At 52.2% G+C, this 16,180-nt stretch overlaps 1 protein-coding gene and 1 long non-coding RNA gene across 2 annotated transcripts in view; both read right to left on the bottom strand.

Annotated features, from left to right (window-relative positions):
- Window positions 1–4,617, bottom strand: part of LOC133496451 (prospero homeobox protein 1-like) — a 32,013-nt gene extending 27,396 nt beyond the window's left edge. Inside the window, exons 1-2 of the mRNA XM_061812068.1 lie at window positions 4,076–4,617; window positions 432–2,424 (exon numbers count right to left, since the gene is read on the bottom strand). Of these exons, the coding sequence (XP_061668052.1) occupies window positions 432–2,366 (1,935 nt within the window). The 5' untranslated portion in view covers window positions 2,367–2,424; window positions 4,076–4,617. The remainder of the gene's footprint in view (window positions 1–431; window positions 2,425–4,075) is intronic.
- A 3,925-nt stretch (window positions 4,618–8,542) lies between these two features.
- Window positions 8,543–14,355, bottom strand: LOC133496664 (uncharacterized). Its single transcript, XR_009793834.1, has 3 exons — window positions 14,046–14,355; window positions 13,405–13,487; window positions 8,543–9,386 (listed from the first exon to the last, which is right to left on the bottom strand). It is a non-coding gene; the product is annotated as an uncharacterized LOC133496664 (long non-coding RNA).
- Window positions 14,356–16,180: the final 1,825 nt, after the last annotated feature.

Genomic DNA, 16,180 nt, shown 5'->3' with positions numbered 1-16,180 from the left:
AGAACCGAGGGCACGAATCAAATTTTCATGAGGGAAATCGGGGGGGGGGGGGGGACTTTAAGCTATTAGCCTCCCGTCTCCAGGGGGATTCGATTTATCCACGGGGCACCGGTGGGGTTAAACTCTAAGCGAGGACGCAGAACGCTATTGTGCGCCAACTTGCAAGATGCCATCCGCTTTCAGGACCATTTTGAACAAAAGAAATTGGCGCACAAAATGTCACCGGGACTTAATCTGTCTGAGTTGAGTGAGCGAGATGAGATAAGAAAGCTGCGGAAGATGGAAGAAAAGCCTGCGAGAAGCTGAGCTACCAATGTAAAAATAAATACGAGCGCGGGGCGGAGTGATTCACCGACACTTTTGCCGCTTCTCAGCGGTCCGGAAAAGGACTTAAAACTCTTCCAGCGGGCGGTTTTCTCCAGAAAGGATACGTTGCTGCCCGAGTAAGGCGAGATGTCGGACATGTCCTGCAGGTCGCCGCACTCGGATTTGATGAGCGACAAGGAGAGTCCCTCCGCCGTGCCGCCGGGGTGGGCCGGCGAGCACGAGCGATGGTGGTGCCCCAGGTGGTGGCCGGACGCCATCTTGGTCCTCAGGCTGGCGCTCTCCCGGGACAGGTCCACGGAGTCGGGCGAGGAGCGCTCTTTGCCCGGGTAGCCGGCCGTGGGCGGCCCCAGGGGACTCTGGAAGGGGTACCCCATGAGAGGCAGGGGGAAGGGGTGCCTGAAGGAGGGCGGGCTGAACCCCATCGAGGCAGAGAGCGACGAAGGGTGAAGAGACGGGTGGTGGTGACCCCCGTGGGCCCCCACGGCCGAGGACTGGTGGTGGTGGTGGTGGTGGTGGTGGTGCTGGTCGCCGGGCGTCTTCCTGACGACCAGCGGCAGGGCCTCGGTCTGGTCGTTCAGCGGGGCCGGAATGCCGGGAATGCCGGCGAAGGAGTCCAGCGGGTTGGGAATGATGACGTCGCCGAAGCATTGCAGCCTCTGGTTGGCGGTGTGAAAGTTTGGGTTGTCCCCGTTGACCGCAGAAGGGAACCTTTCGGGGGGTAAGGAAAGCGGGGGGAAGGCCTGCTGGGGGGTGGGGCGCGGGGGCTTGGCAAACACCTTGACCACCGTGTCCACCACCTGCGTCATGGCCGAGTTGAGTTCCTGCTTCAGCGTTTCCGCCAGCTGTTTACCTTCGGCCCCCCCCTGCCCTTTGCCCCGGCCGGCTCCATCTCGTCCCGCCTTGTCCCCGTTCCCCGGCGGGGCCGGCTCTCCGAGCAGGGCCCGCGCCCGGTCCAGGAAGCGGCCCGGATCCAGGTCGGACATTTCGTCGTCCTCGCCGGCCCGCTCGTCGGGGCCGTTGTCGGACCTCGCCGGGCTGTCCTCGGACAGGTTTCCCGCGTCGTTGTGTTCCGAGTCGTCGGTGGAGTCGTAGATCTGGAAGAACTTCTCCTGCAGCTGCCGGAGCTGCTTCTGCATGTCCTCCAGCTGGAGCTTGAGCTGTCGCCGCTCCTCCTGCTTCTGCTCTTTCCTCTGACACACCAGCTGGGTGAAGCTCTGCTGCTGCTGCTGAGGCAAACGCTGCTTGCGCTTATTCTCCCGGCCGCCGCCTCCGCACGGCTCGCCGGCCCGCGGGCTGCCGGGCCCCCGGTGCTGGGCGCGGGGAGGCGGGCACTCCAGATCCATTTCCCGCTCGCCGTCCATCTCGTGGCGAGAAGACGGCGGCACCAGCACGCTCGGGGAGTGGCTCATGCCGCGGATGATGTTCTCCACGCGCGCCCGCTTGGCGCGCAGGTGCTCGTCGTTGAGACGCTCCACGTCGAACGCGCCCAGGCCGGGGGGCCGGCCGAAGGGCGACAAACATTCCTGGGGGGTGCTCTCTTGGGAGGAGTTGCTGCAGGCGTCCTCCTGGGGAGCGTCGGAGCTCGTGTTGGAGAGCCCCGATCCCGGGAAGCCGTGGTCGCCCCTTTCGCCCCGGTCCCCGCCGCCGCCGCCGCCGCCGTTTTTGGCCAAGTTGTTCTTGAGCAACTGCGAGATGATGGTGGTGCCGGGGAAGGGCATCATGGCGTCCTCGTAGGAGTTGGCCCGCTTCAGCAGCTTCCGCAGCACGTTGGACTTTGAATCGCCGTCGCCGGCCGAAACCACGCCGGGCCCTCCGTGCGGCTGCACGACGGAGCACTCCACGGGCTCGCCGTCCGACCCGTGGTGAGAGTGGCCGCTCAGAGAGTTCATGGCGCTGAAAATGGCGGCTTTGGCGCGCGCGATGCTATCGGTGGTCGCTGCGGCTGAGGCGGCGCTGCCCACGGTCCTCTTCACGCCGATGTCCACGCGTCTTCGCTTGGTCTGTCTGTTCAGGAGGGAGTCGCTGTCATGGTCCGGCATCACGGGCTGCTGCTATTTGGCCATGTCCCGCAAAACCGCACGCGTCTCTGGGGAGCACCTGGGGGGGGGGGGGGGGGGAATCGCAGACACATTCGTTAGAGCGGCGGAAGGCGCCACCAACGCTCGGGTGCAAAACGTACGCCGGACGCGAGCGAGCAAAGCCTCCCTCCCGGGGCAACTCGACCACCCGCCGGCCGATGGGAAACCGGCGTCGGAATTAGGCCTCGGCCTCGACATTCCGGGGCAGAGTCCCGCGTTTCATCCCCGTCCCCCGTCGCACGCCGCGCGACACTGAACCAGTTCCCACGCGACACAAAGCGGCATAAAATTATGATAATGACTTCGCCGCTTGTCCTCATTTCCACGTTGCGCTCTTAATTCAGCCAAAACGGGGTTAGGATGAAGCCGCTGCCTCAAATATTCGCCTTCCCAGACGTGCGCACGCTGATCAATAAGCTAAGCAAAATTGGCCGATTGATTTTGCCGGAGCGCCTTTTTATTTTGATTATTTGGATTTTGTTTTGGCGAGGGCTCTTTTAATTCTGCCCGAGCGAAATAGGTCACACGGGTCAAACTGGGACTTCAAATGTTATTTACAAAAACAACCCAAAAAAAGCACAAGTGGTGGCCCGCGTTGGCAGATGAGTGGAAAAATGTATCATATGTATTTAAATACACGAACAAATCTCTTGTCAAACACATTACGGTTGACCATTTGAAGAACAAAAATGTACTCACGTTTGTTTTAAATTATTGCCTCTTAAAAAAAAATATTGAGAATCAACTGGAAAATTCATCGATTATTAATGTTACGGTAGAAAATGTTTTACATTTTACTGTGTGCATTTTTCAAAATTACAGCTTTTTAGCATTTCCTTTTCAAAAGGCTACAATAACTATCATTAATTTTGGGAGCGAGTCTGAAAAATACAAATGAATAAAAACAATAAGAAGAAATTGTTGGTAATGAAGAGTTTGATATTTGTTTGTTTGGTTTTTTTTTCCTTTTCTTTTCATTTTTATGCATTGGGCCTGCACAGCAATGACCGGATCACGAAAGAAGTGACACTGCACAAGATGCAACAAAACAAAACAAGAAAGGAAAAAAAAAAAAAAAAAAAAATTCGATCACCGACAGGACTAACAATGGAGCTGCAAATAGTCGGCAGCACGAGCACCTGTCGAGCGCAACACACACACACACACACGCACGCTCAGCAAACTTCTATTCCAGCGACAAAAAGCGCGATCTCAACATTTTTGTCATCATGAAAAACGAAAGCCTCAACACTAATGATAGGAAGTCATAACAACCACCCATGATCATGATCATCATCATCATCATCAACAAAAAGCGTCAGGCCAGCAGCACACGATGAGCAACGCTTGCCGCTCGGGCTCAAGATGGGAAGGGAAAGTGCTGCCGTGCACGCGCACGCGACTTTCAACGCCGGCCGGCCGGCCGCAAACAAACTTGGAAGAAATTAAAAAACGTACTTGCAAGTTCGACCCGCCGCCGTCACCGAAGCGAGCGCTGCTGCCTGCACGGGAATATTTTAGCCCTCGAATGGCGCCGGGTTCAGTCTTCGCTTGTCTGTTTGTGTCTGCGCGTGTGTGTGTGTGTATTATTATTATTATTATTATTGTTATTTTTTTTTTTTTCTGACCGCCCACCCACCGGCGGCCTATCCGAGGACAAGGTTACTTACCTCCGCAGATGATGATGAATGTGATGATGATGACGAGGAGGAGGAGGACGAAGAGGAGGAGGAGGAGGGGGTACCCCAAAAAAAAAAAAAAAAAAAAAAAAAAGGAGGCACACTCGCACGGCTCCACGACAAAAGATAGAAAAGATCAGCAGACCGAGGAGTAGGACGACCACGAACGGGGAAAGCAAAAAAATAGAATTGAAAAATCAAAATAAAACTAAAGAAAGGAAAGGAAAGGAAAGGAAAGAAGATGCCAGGAGCTGCCGGTGCCGGTGTCGGTGTCGGTGTCGGTGCCGGTGCCGGTGCCGGTCGGGTCTTCCTTCGTCGCCCGCTCGCTTGCTGGCTTGCTTGCTTGTCGCGAGCGGCTCCTGCGCCGGTAAGTGCGGGACTGGACGGGACGGGAGCGCGCGCGCGTGCGTCCGCGTGGCTGGCGCAGGCCGGACCAGTGGACGAGTGGACGCGGATCCGACGGGTCCACTTGAAGACGCCGCTGAAGGAAGCCGGAAGACGGTCGGCGGCCCGTGATGTCACCGTGGCAAGCCACCAATAAGAGGAGACCCCTCCCCCCCCCCCACCGCGCCCCACAACACACGCTGAACTTGAACCCGGACCCCCCCCCCCCCCCCCCCCTCCCTCCCTCCCTCCCTTCTTTTGATGTCCGTGCAGGAAGACGACAGCGCGAATGCAAACTTTGGGATTCGAACGCGCGTTCGCGTGTTTTGTTGCAGCTTCCGTTTTTATTCATGCAAAAAGACCCAAAAACAAAACCGCGCATTGAACATGACGGTCGACTGTGACATCTCGTCAGAGGATTGATTTCAATGTAGGTGATTTGAAGCGATGCAATAATTGATATTGGTTCAATGTGATCGGCTGTTAAAAGTATTTCAAAGCGCGTTCATTTCTTTTTTCAACTGAATTCGTCAGCAAGGACGCCAGCGATGAAGTCCACCGTGTGCGAATTTTCCGTTTTCCGTGGAATTCACAATTTCGAATGAATCTTGTTGAACTTTTTCGAACGCGTTTCGCTTTTCGCATTTGTTGCGTGTCGTGTTTGCTTTTCTCCTCCAGGTTGTGCACACGTTATGCGTGTAATTCTGACCCCCCCCCTCCCGCCTCCATCTTAATTTTCCACATGTCCAAAGAGGAAAAGGGTGAGGCTGTTTTTTATTTCCATTCTGCAAGTTCTTTTTTTTTTTTTTTGTGCTTGAACTAAATCGAAGCAAGCGGGCCAAGTTCGCCTCGCCTCGCCTCGCCTCGACCCTCCCGCAGCGGCGGCCTCCCCGCGCGGCTTCTCGCGCTTCCTCTCCGGTGTGTTGTGGCGTCGGCTCGCGCGCGTGGATTTATTGGTCTCTTTTGGGCTTCGAATGTCCTGACATATTTGGTAGTGCTGAAAGGGGGCCCGCGGGGAACCGTTTTGCCCTCCAGACGCGGCCAAGGTTTCACTTTACCGCGTTCACTTATTTTAATACCGGATTATTCGATTTAAAAAAACAAACATTTTGATTCTGACTTATTGTTTTTAAAAGAAAAATAACGAGAAAGGTGAGATCTTAAAAGTTGCTGTTATTTTCCGAGGAGGAGGATGAAGAGGGGCGTCCACAGTCCGCGTAGTTTTTCCACTTGCGCTTCATCGGCGACGCACTTGACCGAATGACGAGATTGCGCGCAACATTGCGCCCAAATAGCACATTGCAAACGACGCGCGCGCTGCCGAATGCGGCTTTGCGACGTTTGCGGCTCCAAATATGACAAACAAGTCCCCGAACGTCGCACGACGTGCGCGACGGAGCCGCCGCAGGAAACAAAATTGTTGAAAGTAATCTTTTGTTTTGTTTTTGTCGACGTGGACGCCATCTTTTTGGCGTGAAAGCTTCTGGCTCGTTGCCCTCAAAACGAATCAATTGCGTGAGAAATAAAGTTTAAAAAAAAAAAAAGGATCGGGTTGGACATAATTGGCGTGCCCGATTTGCATAAACTGTTGTTGCTTCTTGGCCGACGCGTCACCGCAAATTGCGTGCGCGCGCCCTCTCAAATTCTAATTTTGCTACGTTCGCTACATTTGTTGCAGAAACGAAAATAGCAAACGGCAGCGTCATCGTCATAATGAAGACTTGTTGATGCAATTCTCTTTCAATAAAAAATGCGGGTTATCCCATAATTGCATCCAATGACTATATTTTATAACGGTGACGTCGTTTACATACGCGAACGACGCCGTGAAAACAAAACAATAACGCAGTGGCAGTAAAAATAATAAACAACAAAGAGAGAAAGAAAAAGGCGCAACTGCTCAGGATCTCGCGTTTTTTGTTTTGTTTTGTTTTTGGCTTTCTCTGCGTGACACCTGTCGGGGGGGGGGGCAACGACGTTGAAGACAAAAATCATTTTGCCTCATATTCTCCGGTGTGGATTTCAAAGATGTGTGTGTGTGTGTGTGTGTGTGTGTGTGTGTGTGTGTGTGTGTGGATTGAAAGATATCACCTCAGCAACAACACACTAAATGTTAACCACTTCCAAATAATAATAATTTAAAAAAATGCTCGCTGAGCGACGTACCGACTGTCATCACCTTATGAACTAAAGCTGCCAAATTTGGACGCGGACAAAAGAAAAGAAGAAAAGTGGCGAGCTGCAAAATGGCCGCAAAAGTGCACAAAAAGGTTGGGACATGCCAAATTTGGCACGTGCTACAAAATGTTGCAGCGTACGGAAATCGTTTTTGCTTTTGAAATAAGAAGAGCAGCCACAAGCAAAACGAGGTTGCGCAGCTGGCGGCCATTTTCGGCAAAAGCAAATCTTTTCTCCACAACACACACACACACACACCACACACACACACACACACACACGTTTACAACACTCACACACTCGTGTACACGCAAACACACGCTCATTCATTCACTTGCAAAAACACACACACACACACACACATTCCATCTCTTTCCACACACGCGCGCTCGAGCGGCTGCGGCCTCAGCGCCAACGTTGGTGCGGCAGGTCCCCTGTTGCCGCCCCCCCCCCCCCCCAGTCCACCCCGCTGGGCTCCGGTGACCTTTGAACTTGCCGGGCCGGTGGACTCTAGCGCTCGTCATTGCATCAATTTGCTCCCCAAAGTCGACGTAAAAAGTAGAAAAGGAAGTTTAATTGTTTGAATTCAAAATGTTTTTGTGTGTTGATGCCAATTTGTTGGATTTGGAGTAAAAAAAATATGCCGGAATTAGTAAGAAACAAAAAAGTTGGGTAACTTTCTTCTATGAGCCAACATTAGCATCATTCGCCTTGCAATTTTGATGTCATTGGTTTTTTTTTTTTTTTTTTTTTGCGTGTCAGAATAACCTGTAGTCGACTTTCCCCCCACATCACGTTTGGCATTGGGAAAAATGTCTTTAAAGTCGCAGAAAAATGTACTTGAGCGGTGATATCGGAGGCGCTCCGATTTGTAATTGCATCCAATTTTTGCCCCAAACGGAGCAAACGGGATTCGAGCTGCCGTTGGTCAAAGAATTTCGAGGTCTGACAATTTGTCATTTCATGTAAATATTCAGGCAAAAATTCTCACCTGACACAAATATTGACGTTGCAAGTTAGCCGATCAAATTTGGAACATTTGCAGGACGTGACATTTGCAATTTGACCCCCAAAAATCAACACAAATTGCTGACAGAGTCATTGAAATCTCGGCCTTGCACGACGCGCCAAAACCCGTTCAGAACCAGCGGGAGCTCGTCCAATCGTCATTTTTGACTGTCGACGAGGGAAACGGGGAAAAACCTATCATGATCTTGCCTTTTATTTTGGGGGGGGGGGGGGAATAATTGGCTTGGGCCGTTATAAATATGAATGTCAATATTCCGCCGGTCTCCAAATGCTGCAAGGAGGCGGCAGCCGATGAGTTAAAAGCGGAGAAGCGCAACACGACAGCACAGCAACGACGTTGTGATGAAATGCAGTTGCAGATGCCCGCACGCGCCCGCCCCCCACGGCCCCCTCCCGACACGTTCAAAGACTTCCCCCGCGGACGCGGGCGTCTGCCAGCGCGGCTATAAATCACGCTGATGTTGGCGCTGAGGGCAACGCGCACCTTGTCCACTCCCGGGCTGAATAAACCAAAACATCCTGCCTCTCGTGCCTCTCGTGCCGCCCGCCGCCCTCCGAGCGCGACCCGGGAGGAGACCCCCCCCCACCCCCCCTCGCCGACACGCACCCCTCCTCGCTTCCTCTCGTCCCTCCCTCCATCTCTCCAACGACTTCCTGTTTGGAGACGTCGACGAAAAGGGGGCTCCTTCTGTTCCTGGGCTTGGGGTGTACAAGCCCCGCCCCTGCCTTCCCTCCACAGTGGGGGGGTGGGGGGGGCAATTTAGCTACAATGCACGTTAACGATGATCGCTACGAGTGCAGCGGGACCTCAAAAATCAGAATTTGCCCCCCCCCCCCAAAAAAAAAGCTAGGGAATGAGAAAAAGGGCCCACGAGCCGGCCGTCGTCGAAATGCGACTCAAAACGATTCCGAAGGAAACGGGACTCGCTGAGCCGTTCTGACGCCAAGGGCGGAGTCGAAACGACCTCCGCACATTCTCGGGCCTCGGCGTCGACGTCCGCGTTGCGGAGGAAGTGACGCATTTGTGGAAAAGAAAGGCCAGCGCGCGATGGCGGCCCGCGGGAGACATTAAAGAAGAAGAAAGAAGGCGAGGCCCGTCGGGTTATCGGCTCGATTTTTACGACCCGGCCGGGAGGAGCTGAGCAAACAAAGCGGCCGTCCGGCGCCTGGCCCGACTTGAAGGTTCTCAGCGGCGACAATCGCGCGCTCCCAATCGACGTCCCGCCGCGCGTGTAGCTTGGCGCGCGACCACCTTGCTGATTACTTCCTGTTGAAACGACCTTTCGGACTGGGTACACGCAAAAACGCTCAACTTGGAGTTTGACGTCCATTTGGGGAACAAAACGAGCGCAAGACGTGCAAGACAGCCGACTGAAGCGTCCTCTCGATAAAGCGCAGGAATTTTAGCCCAGACCAGATGGCGGAACCTTTGTTTGGACCGGGAAACACAGCTGGGCCGATGGTATCCGAGACAACAGGGGCGGAGCCTGAGCGTTTCTCCATCCCGCCGGATCTCAGCGACGGCGTTTATCCAGACGATGGAAAGCCTTTTCACTCACGGGACTCGCGGACGCAACGGCAAACTTGCGCCTCTTGTCAGAAGCGAGCACCCAACTGTGCCCGCAACGCAGCTCTGCCGGTTGGGGGATTTTTCAGACCGTTGAGAACTGAAAGCGACTCTGGATCTTCGCCTAGCCCAGCTGAGCAAGTCCTGGGTGGGGAAAGTCATGATCAGTAAAAATGTTGACAACGTTTGAAATAAAGGCCGATTTCTCATTGTTGTTTTTCAAATAATGTTGAACTTGTTTTGACCAATGATGACAGTTATGAATGTCCTGAATTCAAACTTTGGTTGGCGCACACACGCGCCGGTCCAAGAATAGCGCGAGGCGGGCATCCATTGATAGCGCCGCCGCCGCCGTCACGTTCAGCCCGTTTTGGGAGGAGGAGGAGGCGCAAACGCCAATCCTCTTCTTCTTCTTCTTCTTTTTTTTTTGTTTTTTGGGGCGCATCGCGCTGGAGTAAAAGCAAAACGTTTTCGTGCGCCGACCTCAGACGCGGCCGGCGCCAAAAGTCCATCCGTCGCGCGTCGGCGCCTACCGGACCAGAGCGACGCGACTCGATTGACCCGCTGACCCGTGAAGACACACCCCTAACCTGACTCAGGGCTTCTTTTCTTTGGAGCAAAGAAAGCGGCACGACGATTGTCGTTTATTCGGCACCAGCTGCAGGACGCGTGCGGGCCGACCGAAGGCATCTCGTCAGCCTCCTTTTGCGATTCCAGAGTTGAAAAAAGCGAGCAGAAGCAAATATTTGTTGTTGTTGTTGTTGCAAAGGTCAAAGTGGCTCAACCACCATTTGCGATGTGGCCCGGTCATTATGCCCCAACCCCACTGTAAAATGTGAACCAATCAATGCACAGCAGTGTTTGAAGCTCCGCCCTCCAAGAGAAAAGTGTACTAAAATCTCAAGTACTATAGCTTGGATATGTCGGGTACTTTTTGCAATAGACCCCCCCCCCCAAAAAAAAAAAAACCCTGTACCGAATCGCCAAATTGTCCCCCCCCCCCCCCCACGCAGGGCTGTTCGTGCCCCACTTGCGCCTGACCCGCTTTCTCTCTCGCAAAGGGAAGCGCGAGATTACGGGATGCTCACTTAAGAGGGCGGAAGCGGCGGCCGCTAAGCGGAAGATTATCCCTTAAAAGGAAGCCGGACGGGCTCGGAGACGTGTGGACGGATCGGCGGAACCGCGAAGTCCGAAAACCCCAAAAAGTGGACAGAGAGAGAGCAGAACCAGAAAAAGGATTGGAAATAAAAATATTCTTAAGTAGGTCGGGATGAACCGCTTAAAGTCCTTTCAGGGTCGGTTTCCAGACCCAAAAAGTGAAGAAAAGTGGCTGCAATATAATGCGAGGGGTGACGACGAGGCGCTCTACGGCGGCTACGCTGGTTAGCATGTAGGACTTACTCAATTATTGCCTTCTCTCATCAAGTGCATGCACTCAGTGGCCACAACGAGGCGTTCTAAAGTGGCCACTCGGGCCAAACGGCGGAGCCGACGCCGGTCCCCGCACGGGCTGCAACGTCGGACTTTCTAAAACGCTTTTGCCCTTCTTTGTGCTTCCGTTTTTCTCCGTGACGTGCGCGCACTCGTGGCAGATAACAAGGCACTCTAAAGCAGGCACGCCAGCAGACTATCTGGGACGGAGACGCATTTTCGGGGCGCTGTAGTCGCTAACTTTGCTAAGTGCACGCGGCAATTGCGGCCGATGCGAACAACATCGCTTGAGTTGTTTTATCGTGGAGGATGCACGACTCCAAAATGCGACACGCGAGCGCAGGAAAATTGAAACCAAGAACGCAATTGTCGCAAGTGTTGTCAGTTGTTTTCATGCACGTGATGGATTTAGAAAGTGTTCAAAGAAAATTCCCCAACAAATTGAAAGATTGAGCAGATTCATTCAAAATCTTCATCAATTCTTTCAAGATTCAAACGTTTCCATTCTCTCGCATTTCAGCATCAACGCTTTCGGATTTGCCGCCGCGCAAATCGCAAAATGTCGGCGAGGCTTCCAAAACGTGACCCGGGCGAGCGTTTCGCACTTGTTTTTCTCGGGCGTGCGCGTCGTTCACGGCGGACGACATCGATCGGCGAGATGAAAGGCAAAATTGGACGGATGAAGGGGGCGCCGCCTTGAAAAAATACCGCTGGGCCGTCGAGCTTTCACGGACGGAGACCGACCGAAAAAAAAAAAAAAAAAAGGGAATTTTTTTTGGTTGTGTTTTTTCTTTTCTTCCTCTCCTCTCCTAATGTAAGATTGGACGTTCAATCTGATGCACAAAGACAAACGTCGCCGTCGTTTTCTCCTTCGGACAACTTTGAGTGGGGGGGACGCACGCACGCACGCAGTTTTGAAGAGTATCACAATGTTCTCTCATCCCCGAATTTGAGGATAAATACTGTTTGTTGGTCAAGCAGGTCATTAGTGAGTGGCAGAGAAGAAAAAGTGTGTGTGCGTGTGTGTAATAGTAATCCCTATGAAATCCAGATTTCTCAATCCGCGAGCTCAAGCTGACACTTTAAATAAAATCATTCTAATCCCGCATGGTAAGAGAAATGAAAATGAGGAGATTAAAGCGCGGCCCTCGGAGATCGGGCGACTCTTTTCCCAACATGGCGACCGAGACTTCCTGGCCAGTGTGTGCGTTTGTGTCTGTGTGTGTCGCGCGCACGGGATAACGCGGTCGTTTGTGGCTGATCCAATCAAATGACAGACAACCATCTTTCTTTCTATTAGCCGCGCCCCCCTCCACCACCCGGAAGGTGCGCCGCGATCTCGTCAACACGCCAAAAAAAAAAAAGCAAACAAGAGGAAATGTGTCAAATGCATAAATTGGAAAATCTTCTCATTTTGCTACTTTTGCATATTGGAAATATTATATTTATATATTTGGACAAAAGATCAACTCACTCTTTTTGAACGTCAAGATGGAAAAAAAATGGAAACATTGTACGTAGCTACGCTTGAACTGTCGGCGAAACTGCGCCCCCTTCCTTTCTCTGCGCGCATCGACGTCGCCTCAAGATTCCCAGTCGGGATATTCTTTTTCTTTTTATTTTTTTTACACTTAAACGAGTGAAAAGAGTCCAGCGCGATTTATTTGCGTATGTCCGTTTTGTTCAAAATGTATCGCGGCAGAAAAAATTGCTGAGCGGCGAAGGTAAAGGTGCTGAGATTCCGTTTTCGTCAAGTCACGAATATATTCTGTACTTCAACACTGACACAACAACAAAATCCAAAGAGAATTAAAACCAACGATGAATAATACTATAAAAAGATGAAACTTTTCAAAATATATTGGAATAATTCCAGTGCCTTGACAAAGAAACCGTCGTCGAAGCGGACCGAGCCGTCGCGGGACCCGCCGGGTCCTCACCCGGTGGACATCTGCCACTGTGGTTTTTGCCTCCGCGACCCGCAATTCTCCCGCATGAGCGGCCCAGGACTATGACGGGGTTTAGTCGAGCGCCCCGCGCCAGCCGGGCCCGGGGAGACCCCGTCGGGAGCCGCTTTTTCTGGACCGTTCCGAATGCTCCCGTTTTGCGCTCGTTCCCTTTTTATTCAAAAGACAAAATGAGACTTTGGTTGCGGCGTTTGGGAGGAAAAAAAGGCTCGGATCGGTGCAGGTGTGCAGAAAAAAATGAAAAATGAAAAAAAAAAGGCAACGCTTCGACACACACGCACACACACACACACAGGCGGGCAAAATCCACAAAAGGCTCATTGTGTGCGCCGGCCGAGCCATAATCTGGGATTAGGTCATATTCCCCCATCACGGCGGCGGTTTTAGTTCGGGCCAAGAAACGCGCCGGCGATGATGTCAACGCCTCCAGACGACATTTTGCAACGTAGCGTCGAGGATGATGCGCGCGCAGCCAGCCGCGGACGCAGCTCACCCTCACTCGCGTCGTTAAATTACAACAATTGGAACTCGGGAAATGACGCAAGCGGTAACTGCACCTCGGATGTGTACATTTATGAAAACATATTAGTGAGGGTTAAGAGACGCTCGTCTTATCTTAAAATCGCTCCGGCCTTGTTCAACTAATGTCGCAAGCAGTTGTTGGCGTATCATCCGCTTATTAATATCCGTATAGTGCTTTCCCGTGCGTTTAATTACGGTAATGGTGTATTTATGGCTGCATTCGTCTGCACGTGCGCACTCACCAATACGTCCGTGCCGACTCACCAGCTGTCTGATCGCTAATCAGTTAGCGGTGCGCTAGCCCGGGCTGCCTCGATGCCGGCGCCTGAAACGCAGACGTCGCATTTGAACACACCTCAAAAGCTTTAAAATAAAGAAGTGCCGTTTTGCAGTACACAGGTGTCTAAATTTAGAGTTGTGCGCCTCTGCTGTAGTACCGTTAGCAACACTGAGCTCTGCTTAGAATTAGCATCAAGACAAAGGGGCAGAAAAGGCGCCCAACTCAACTCCAGTCAAAACTTATAATTTGCCCGTCAATTACGTTTTGTCTTCTGTTTCTATGTTGTGTTCAAGTTGCACTTGTTCCAAAGTTTAGAACAATGATGTAGATTTCGATTAGCCCATCTATGACATTTCACACTTCATCTTCATGTGAAGCTCGTTTACGTTATTTTGGGGTTTACATGTACAATCTTCAATTAACAAACGGCCATTAAGGAACGCGTGAATCTTTTAATATTTCAAAATTAAACTGGATTTAAAAAAAAATGTTTTGGGGGGTATACACTTTTGCAAGTGTGTCTGCAAGTGACGGTTTCCGTTAAAATTGGGGTCGGCTGTGTTTGTGATGACGAGCTGGAGATGCTAAGCTGCAAAGGCTAACCGTGAAGATCTGCCGGCGCCGCCTTTCTCTCTCGCGTCCCGTCCGACGATCCGGCGGCTCGAGCGGAACCCCGTCCCAGGGGCGTCGTCCGGGGGGGGGGGGGGTGTCGGTAACCCCCCCGCACCCCCGCCCCCGCCCCGACGGCCGCGCTCGGCAGATGGCCTCAAAGAGAGGCGGCGGCGAAACACCCATCCGACGCATTCCGGTTTCCAAGCGCAGCGTCAGAGCAGCAAATGGCCCGTAAATATTTCATAAAAAACGTCGGGAAACGTTGGGCCAAGTCAAAGACAATTTGATGAAATGGGAAACCTTCGACTTTGGAATCACACGCTCGGAGGTGAGAAGCACAAAACGGCTGCGGCATCACTCAAACGTCAACGTCGGCAAACGTCGTCAGGCTTTGTTTTTTGGTCAGTTCGAGCGCAAAGAGCACAAAGTGGCGCGTCGGCCACCGAAGTCCGGTCTGGCTTGAAAAGCGACGGAGGACGGCTGACGCCAGCCGATCTTTTGGTGCAAGTGCGGATTCTGTTCGGTACTTTTTTTTGTGCTGTGCGAGTGTTAGCCAGAAAGAAGGACAAAGCGGTCGTCGTGTCCAGTCTGGAAAAAAACAAATGCGCGAATGATAATTTCGTTTTGTCGTTTTGAGCCAATCTCGGATGGGTCAACTTTTCAAATTGCAACCGTTATCCTACGACCCTGAAAGTTTTGTGGAAATCGGCGTTCGAGTGGACGTGCACCCTGGCAGCCATCTTGGCCCTTCGGCTAATAAAACGTCGGCGTCGATGTCGCACGAGCGACGACCGCAATCACCTCACAGAAGCAGACGCTTTCCTTGAGCGTGCGCCGTACCCGGCGAGCATAACCCGCAGGCTAATAGCCTAGCCCCTAACCCCCGCGCGGCTCAGCGGAGGTGACGCCAGTTGCCGCCCGCTAATTGCCCTCTTCGTCGTTACTCTGCGGCGGCGCCGGCCCGAAGTCACGAATGCGCCATTTGCCAGCTTAAAAAGCCTGCGAGGGCGGCGGCCCCCTCGTCGGGGTCCTCGGGGTTCCCGGCCTGGACACGTCAGGACCGCTGATCCGTCATCTTTGGTTTTTTTGTCCTCATTGAATATATCGCTTATAAATATAAAATGAGCAAAGCTGCTCTGCCTGACTTCATCCAACTTTTAATACCACCACGATCACAGTGCAAAATATACACTGAAAAAACTTCCTCCTACTATTACTACTACTACTACTACTTATTACCATAATTATTTTTACTTAGAACTTACACTTGCTAAATTAAATTAATCTAACTGCAACTAAAATAGGATTTGCCACCTCAAAAAATTTCATTCGTTTCGAGCTAATTCTTAATTCAAATTGTACAATTTTTGTGTCGTACTGGAATGAGAATTTTTTGGACATATTTCAAGCAGAACTTCTCTCGAAACAAGCGAAAATGGTCTCAAAACGAGTCTTCCAAGTGTTTAGTCGAAGTTACGATCCGATGAAACGACACCAAAAACATGATTGGAAATTTCATGCAAAAGCTTCCACGGTCGTGTACTGGAACAAAAATGTGGACATCGTGCAGTGACGCTTGGAGATGAATTTGCATAATAAAGGGGAGTCGGGGCACATTTTTTGGGAGGCGCGGGGTGCAACGTCCCCCCCCCCCCCCGGCCCACAGAACTGCCTCCGCTGACCCGTGTTTTCGTGCTAATTGGTCGCACGATGGTCACTTAATCTTTCTTATTAATTTAACAAACAAATTGGAAAGGAAGAAAGAGAAAGAGACTCGTAAAGGGTCGATCGGGGAATATTACGTCAGATTTAATGGCGCAAAGTTGCCTGTTCTGTAGTTTCAACCTGCCGCCGGCCAGATTGGCAAACTGCGGTGTTTGGGGGGGGGGGGGGGGGCACTGCGGGAATTGCCCGCTGACAAGTTGAACTTGACGCGAGCAATCCAAGCGACAAGCCAAAAGGACTTTCGGGCCTCCTTTAAGTTGACAACTTTAGCACATGAGAGCAGCACCAAAGTTACGGCGCCGGGGGAGGGAGTTGAGATGAAATGTGAATCAAGCGTTCCCCCCCCCACCCCACCCCCCTCCCTCCCTCCCTCCCTCCCTCCCCAGTGAACAGGTGTCTGA

Source organism: Syngnathoides biaculeatus, chromosome 23, assembly GCF_019802595.1.
Source record: "Syngnathoides biaculeatus isolate LvHL_M chromosome 23, ASM1980259v1, whole genome shotgun sequence".
NCBI lineage: Eukaryota > Metazoa > Chordata > Actinopteri > Syngnathiformes > Syngnathidae > Syngnathoides > Syngnathoides biaculeatus.
This window is presented reverse-complemented; position numbering and strand designations above follow the sequence as displayed.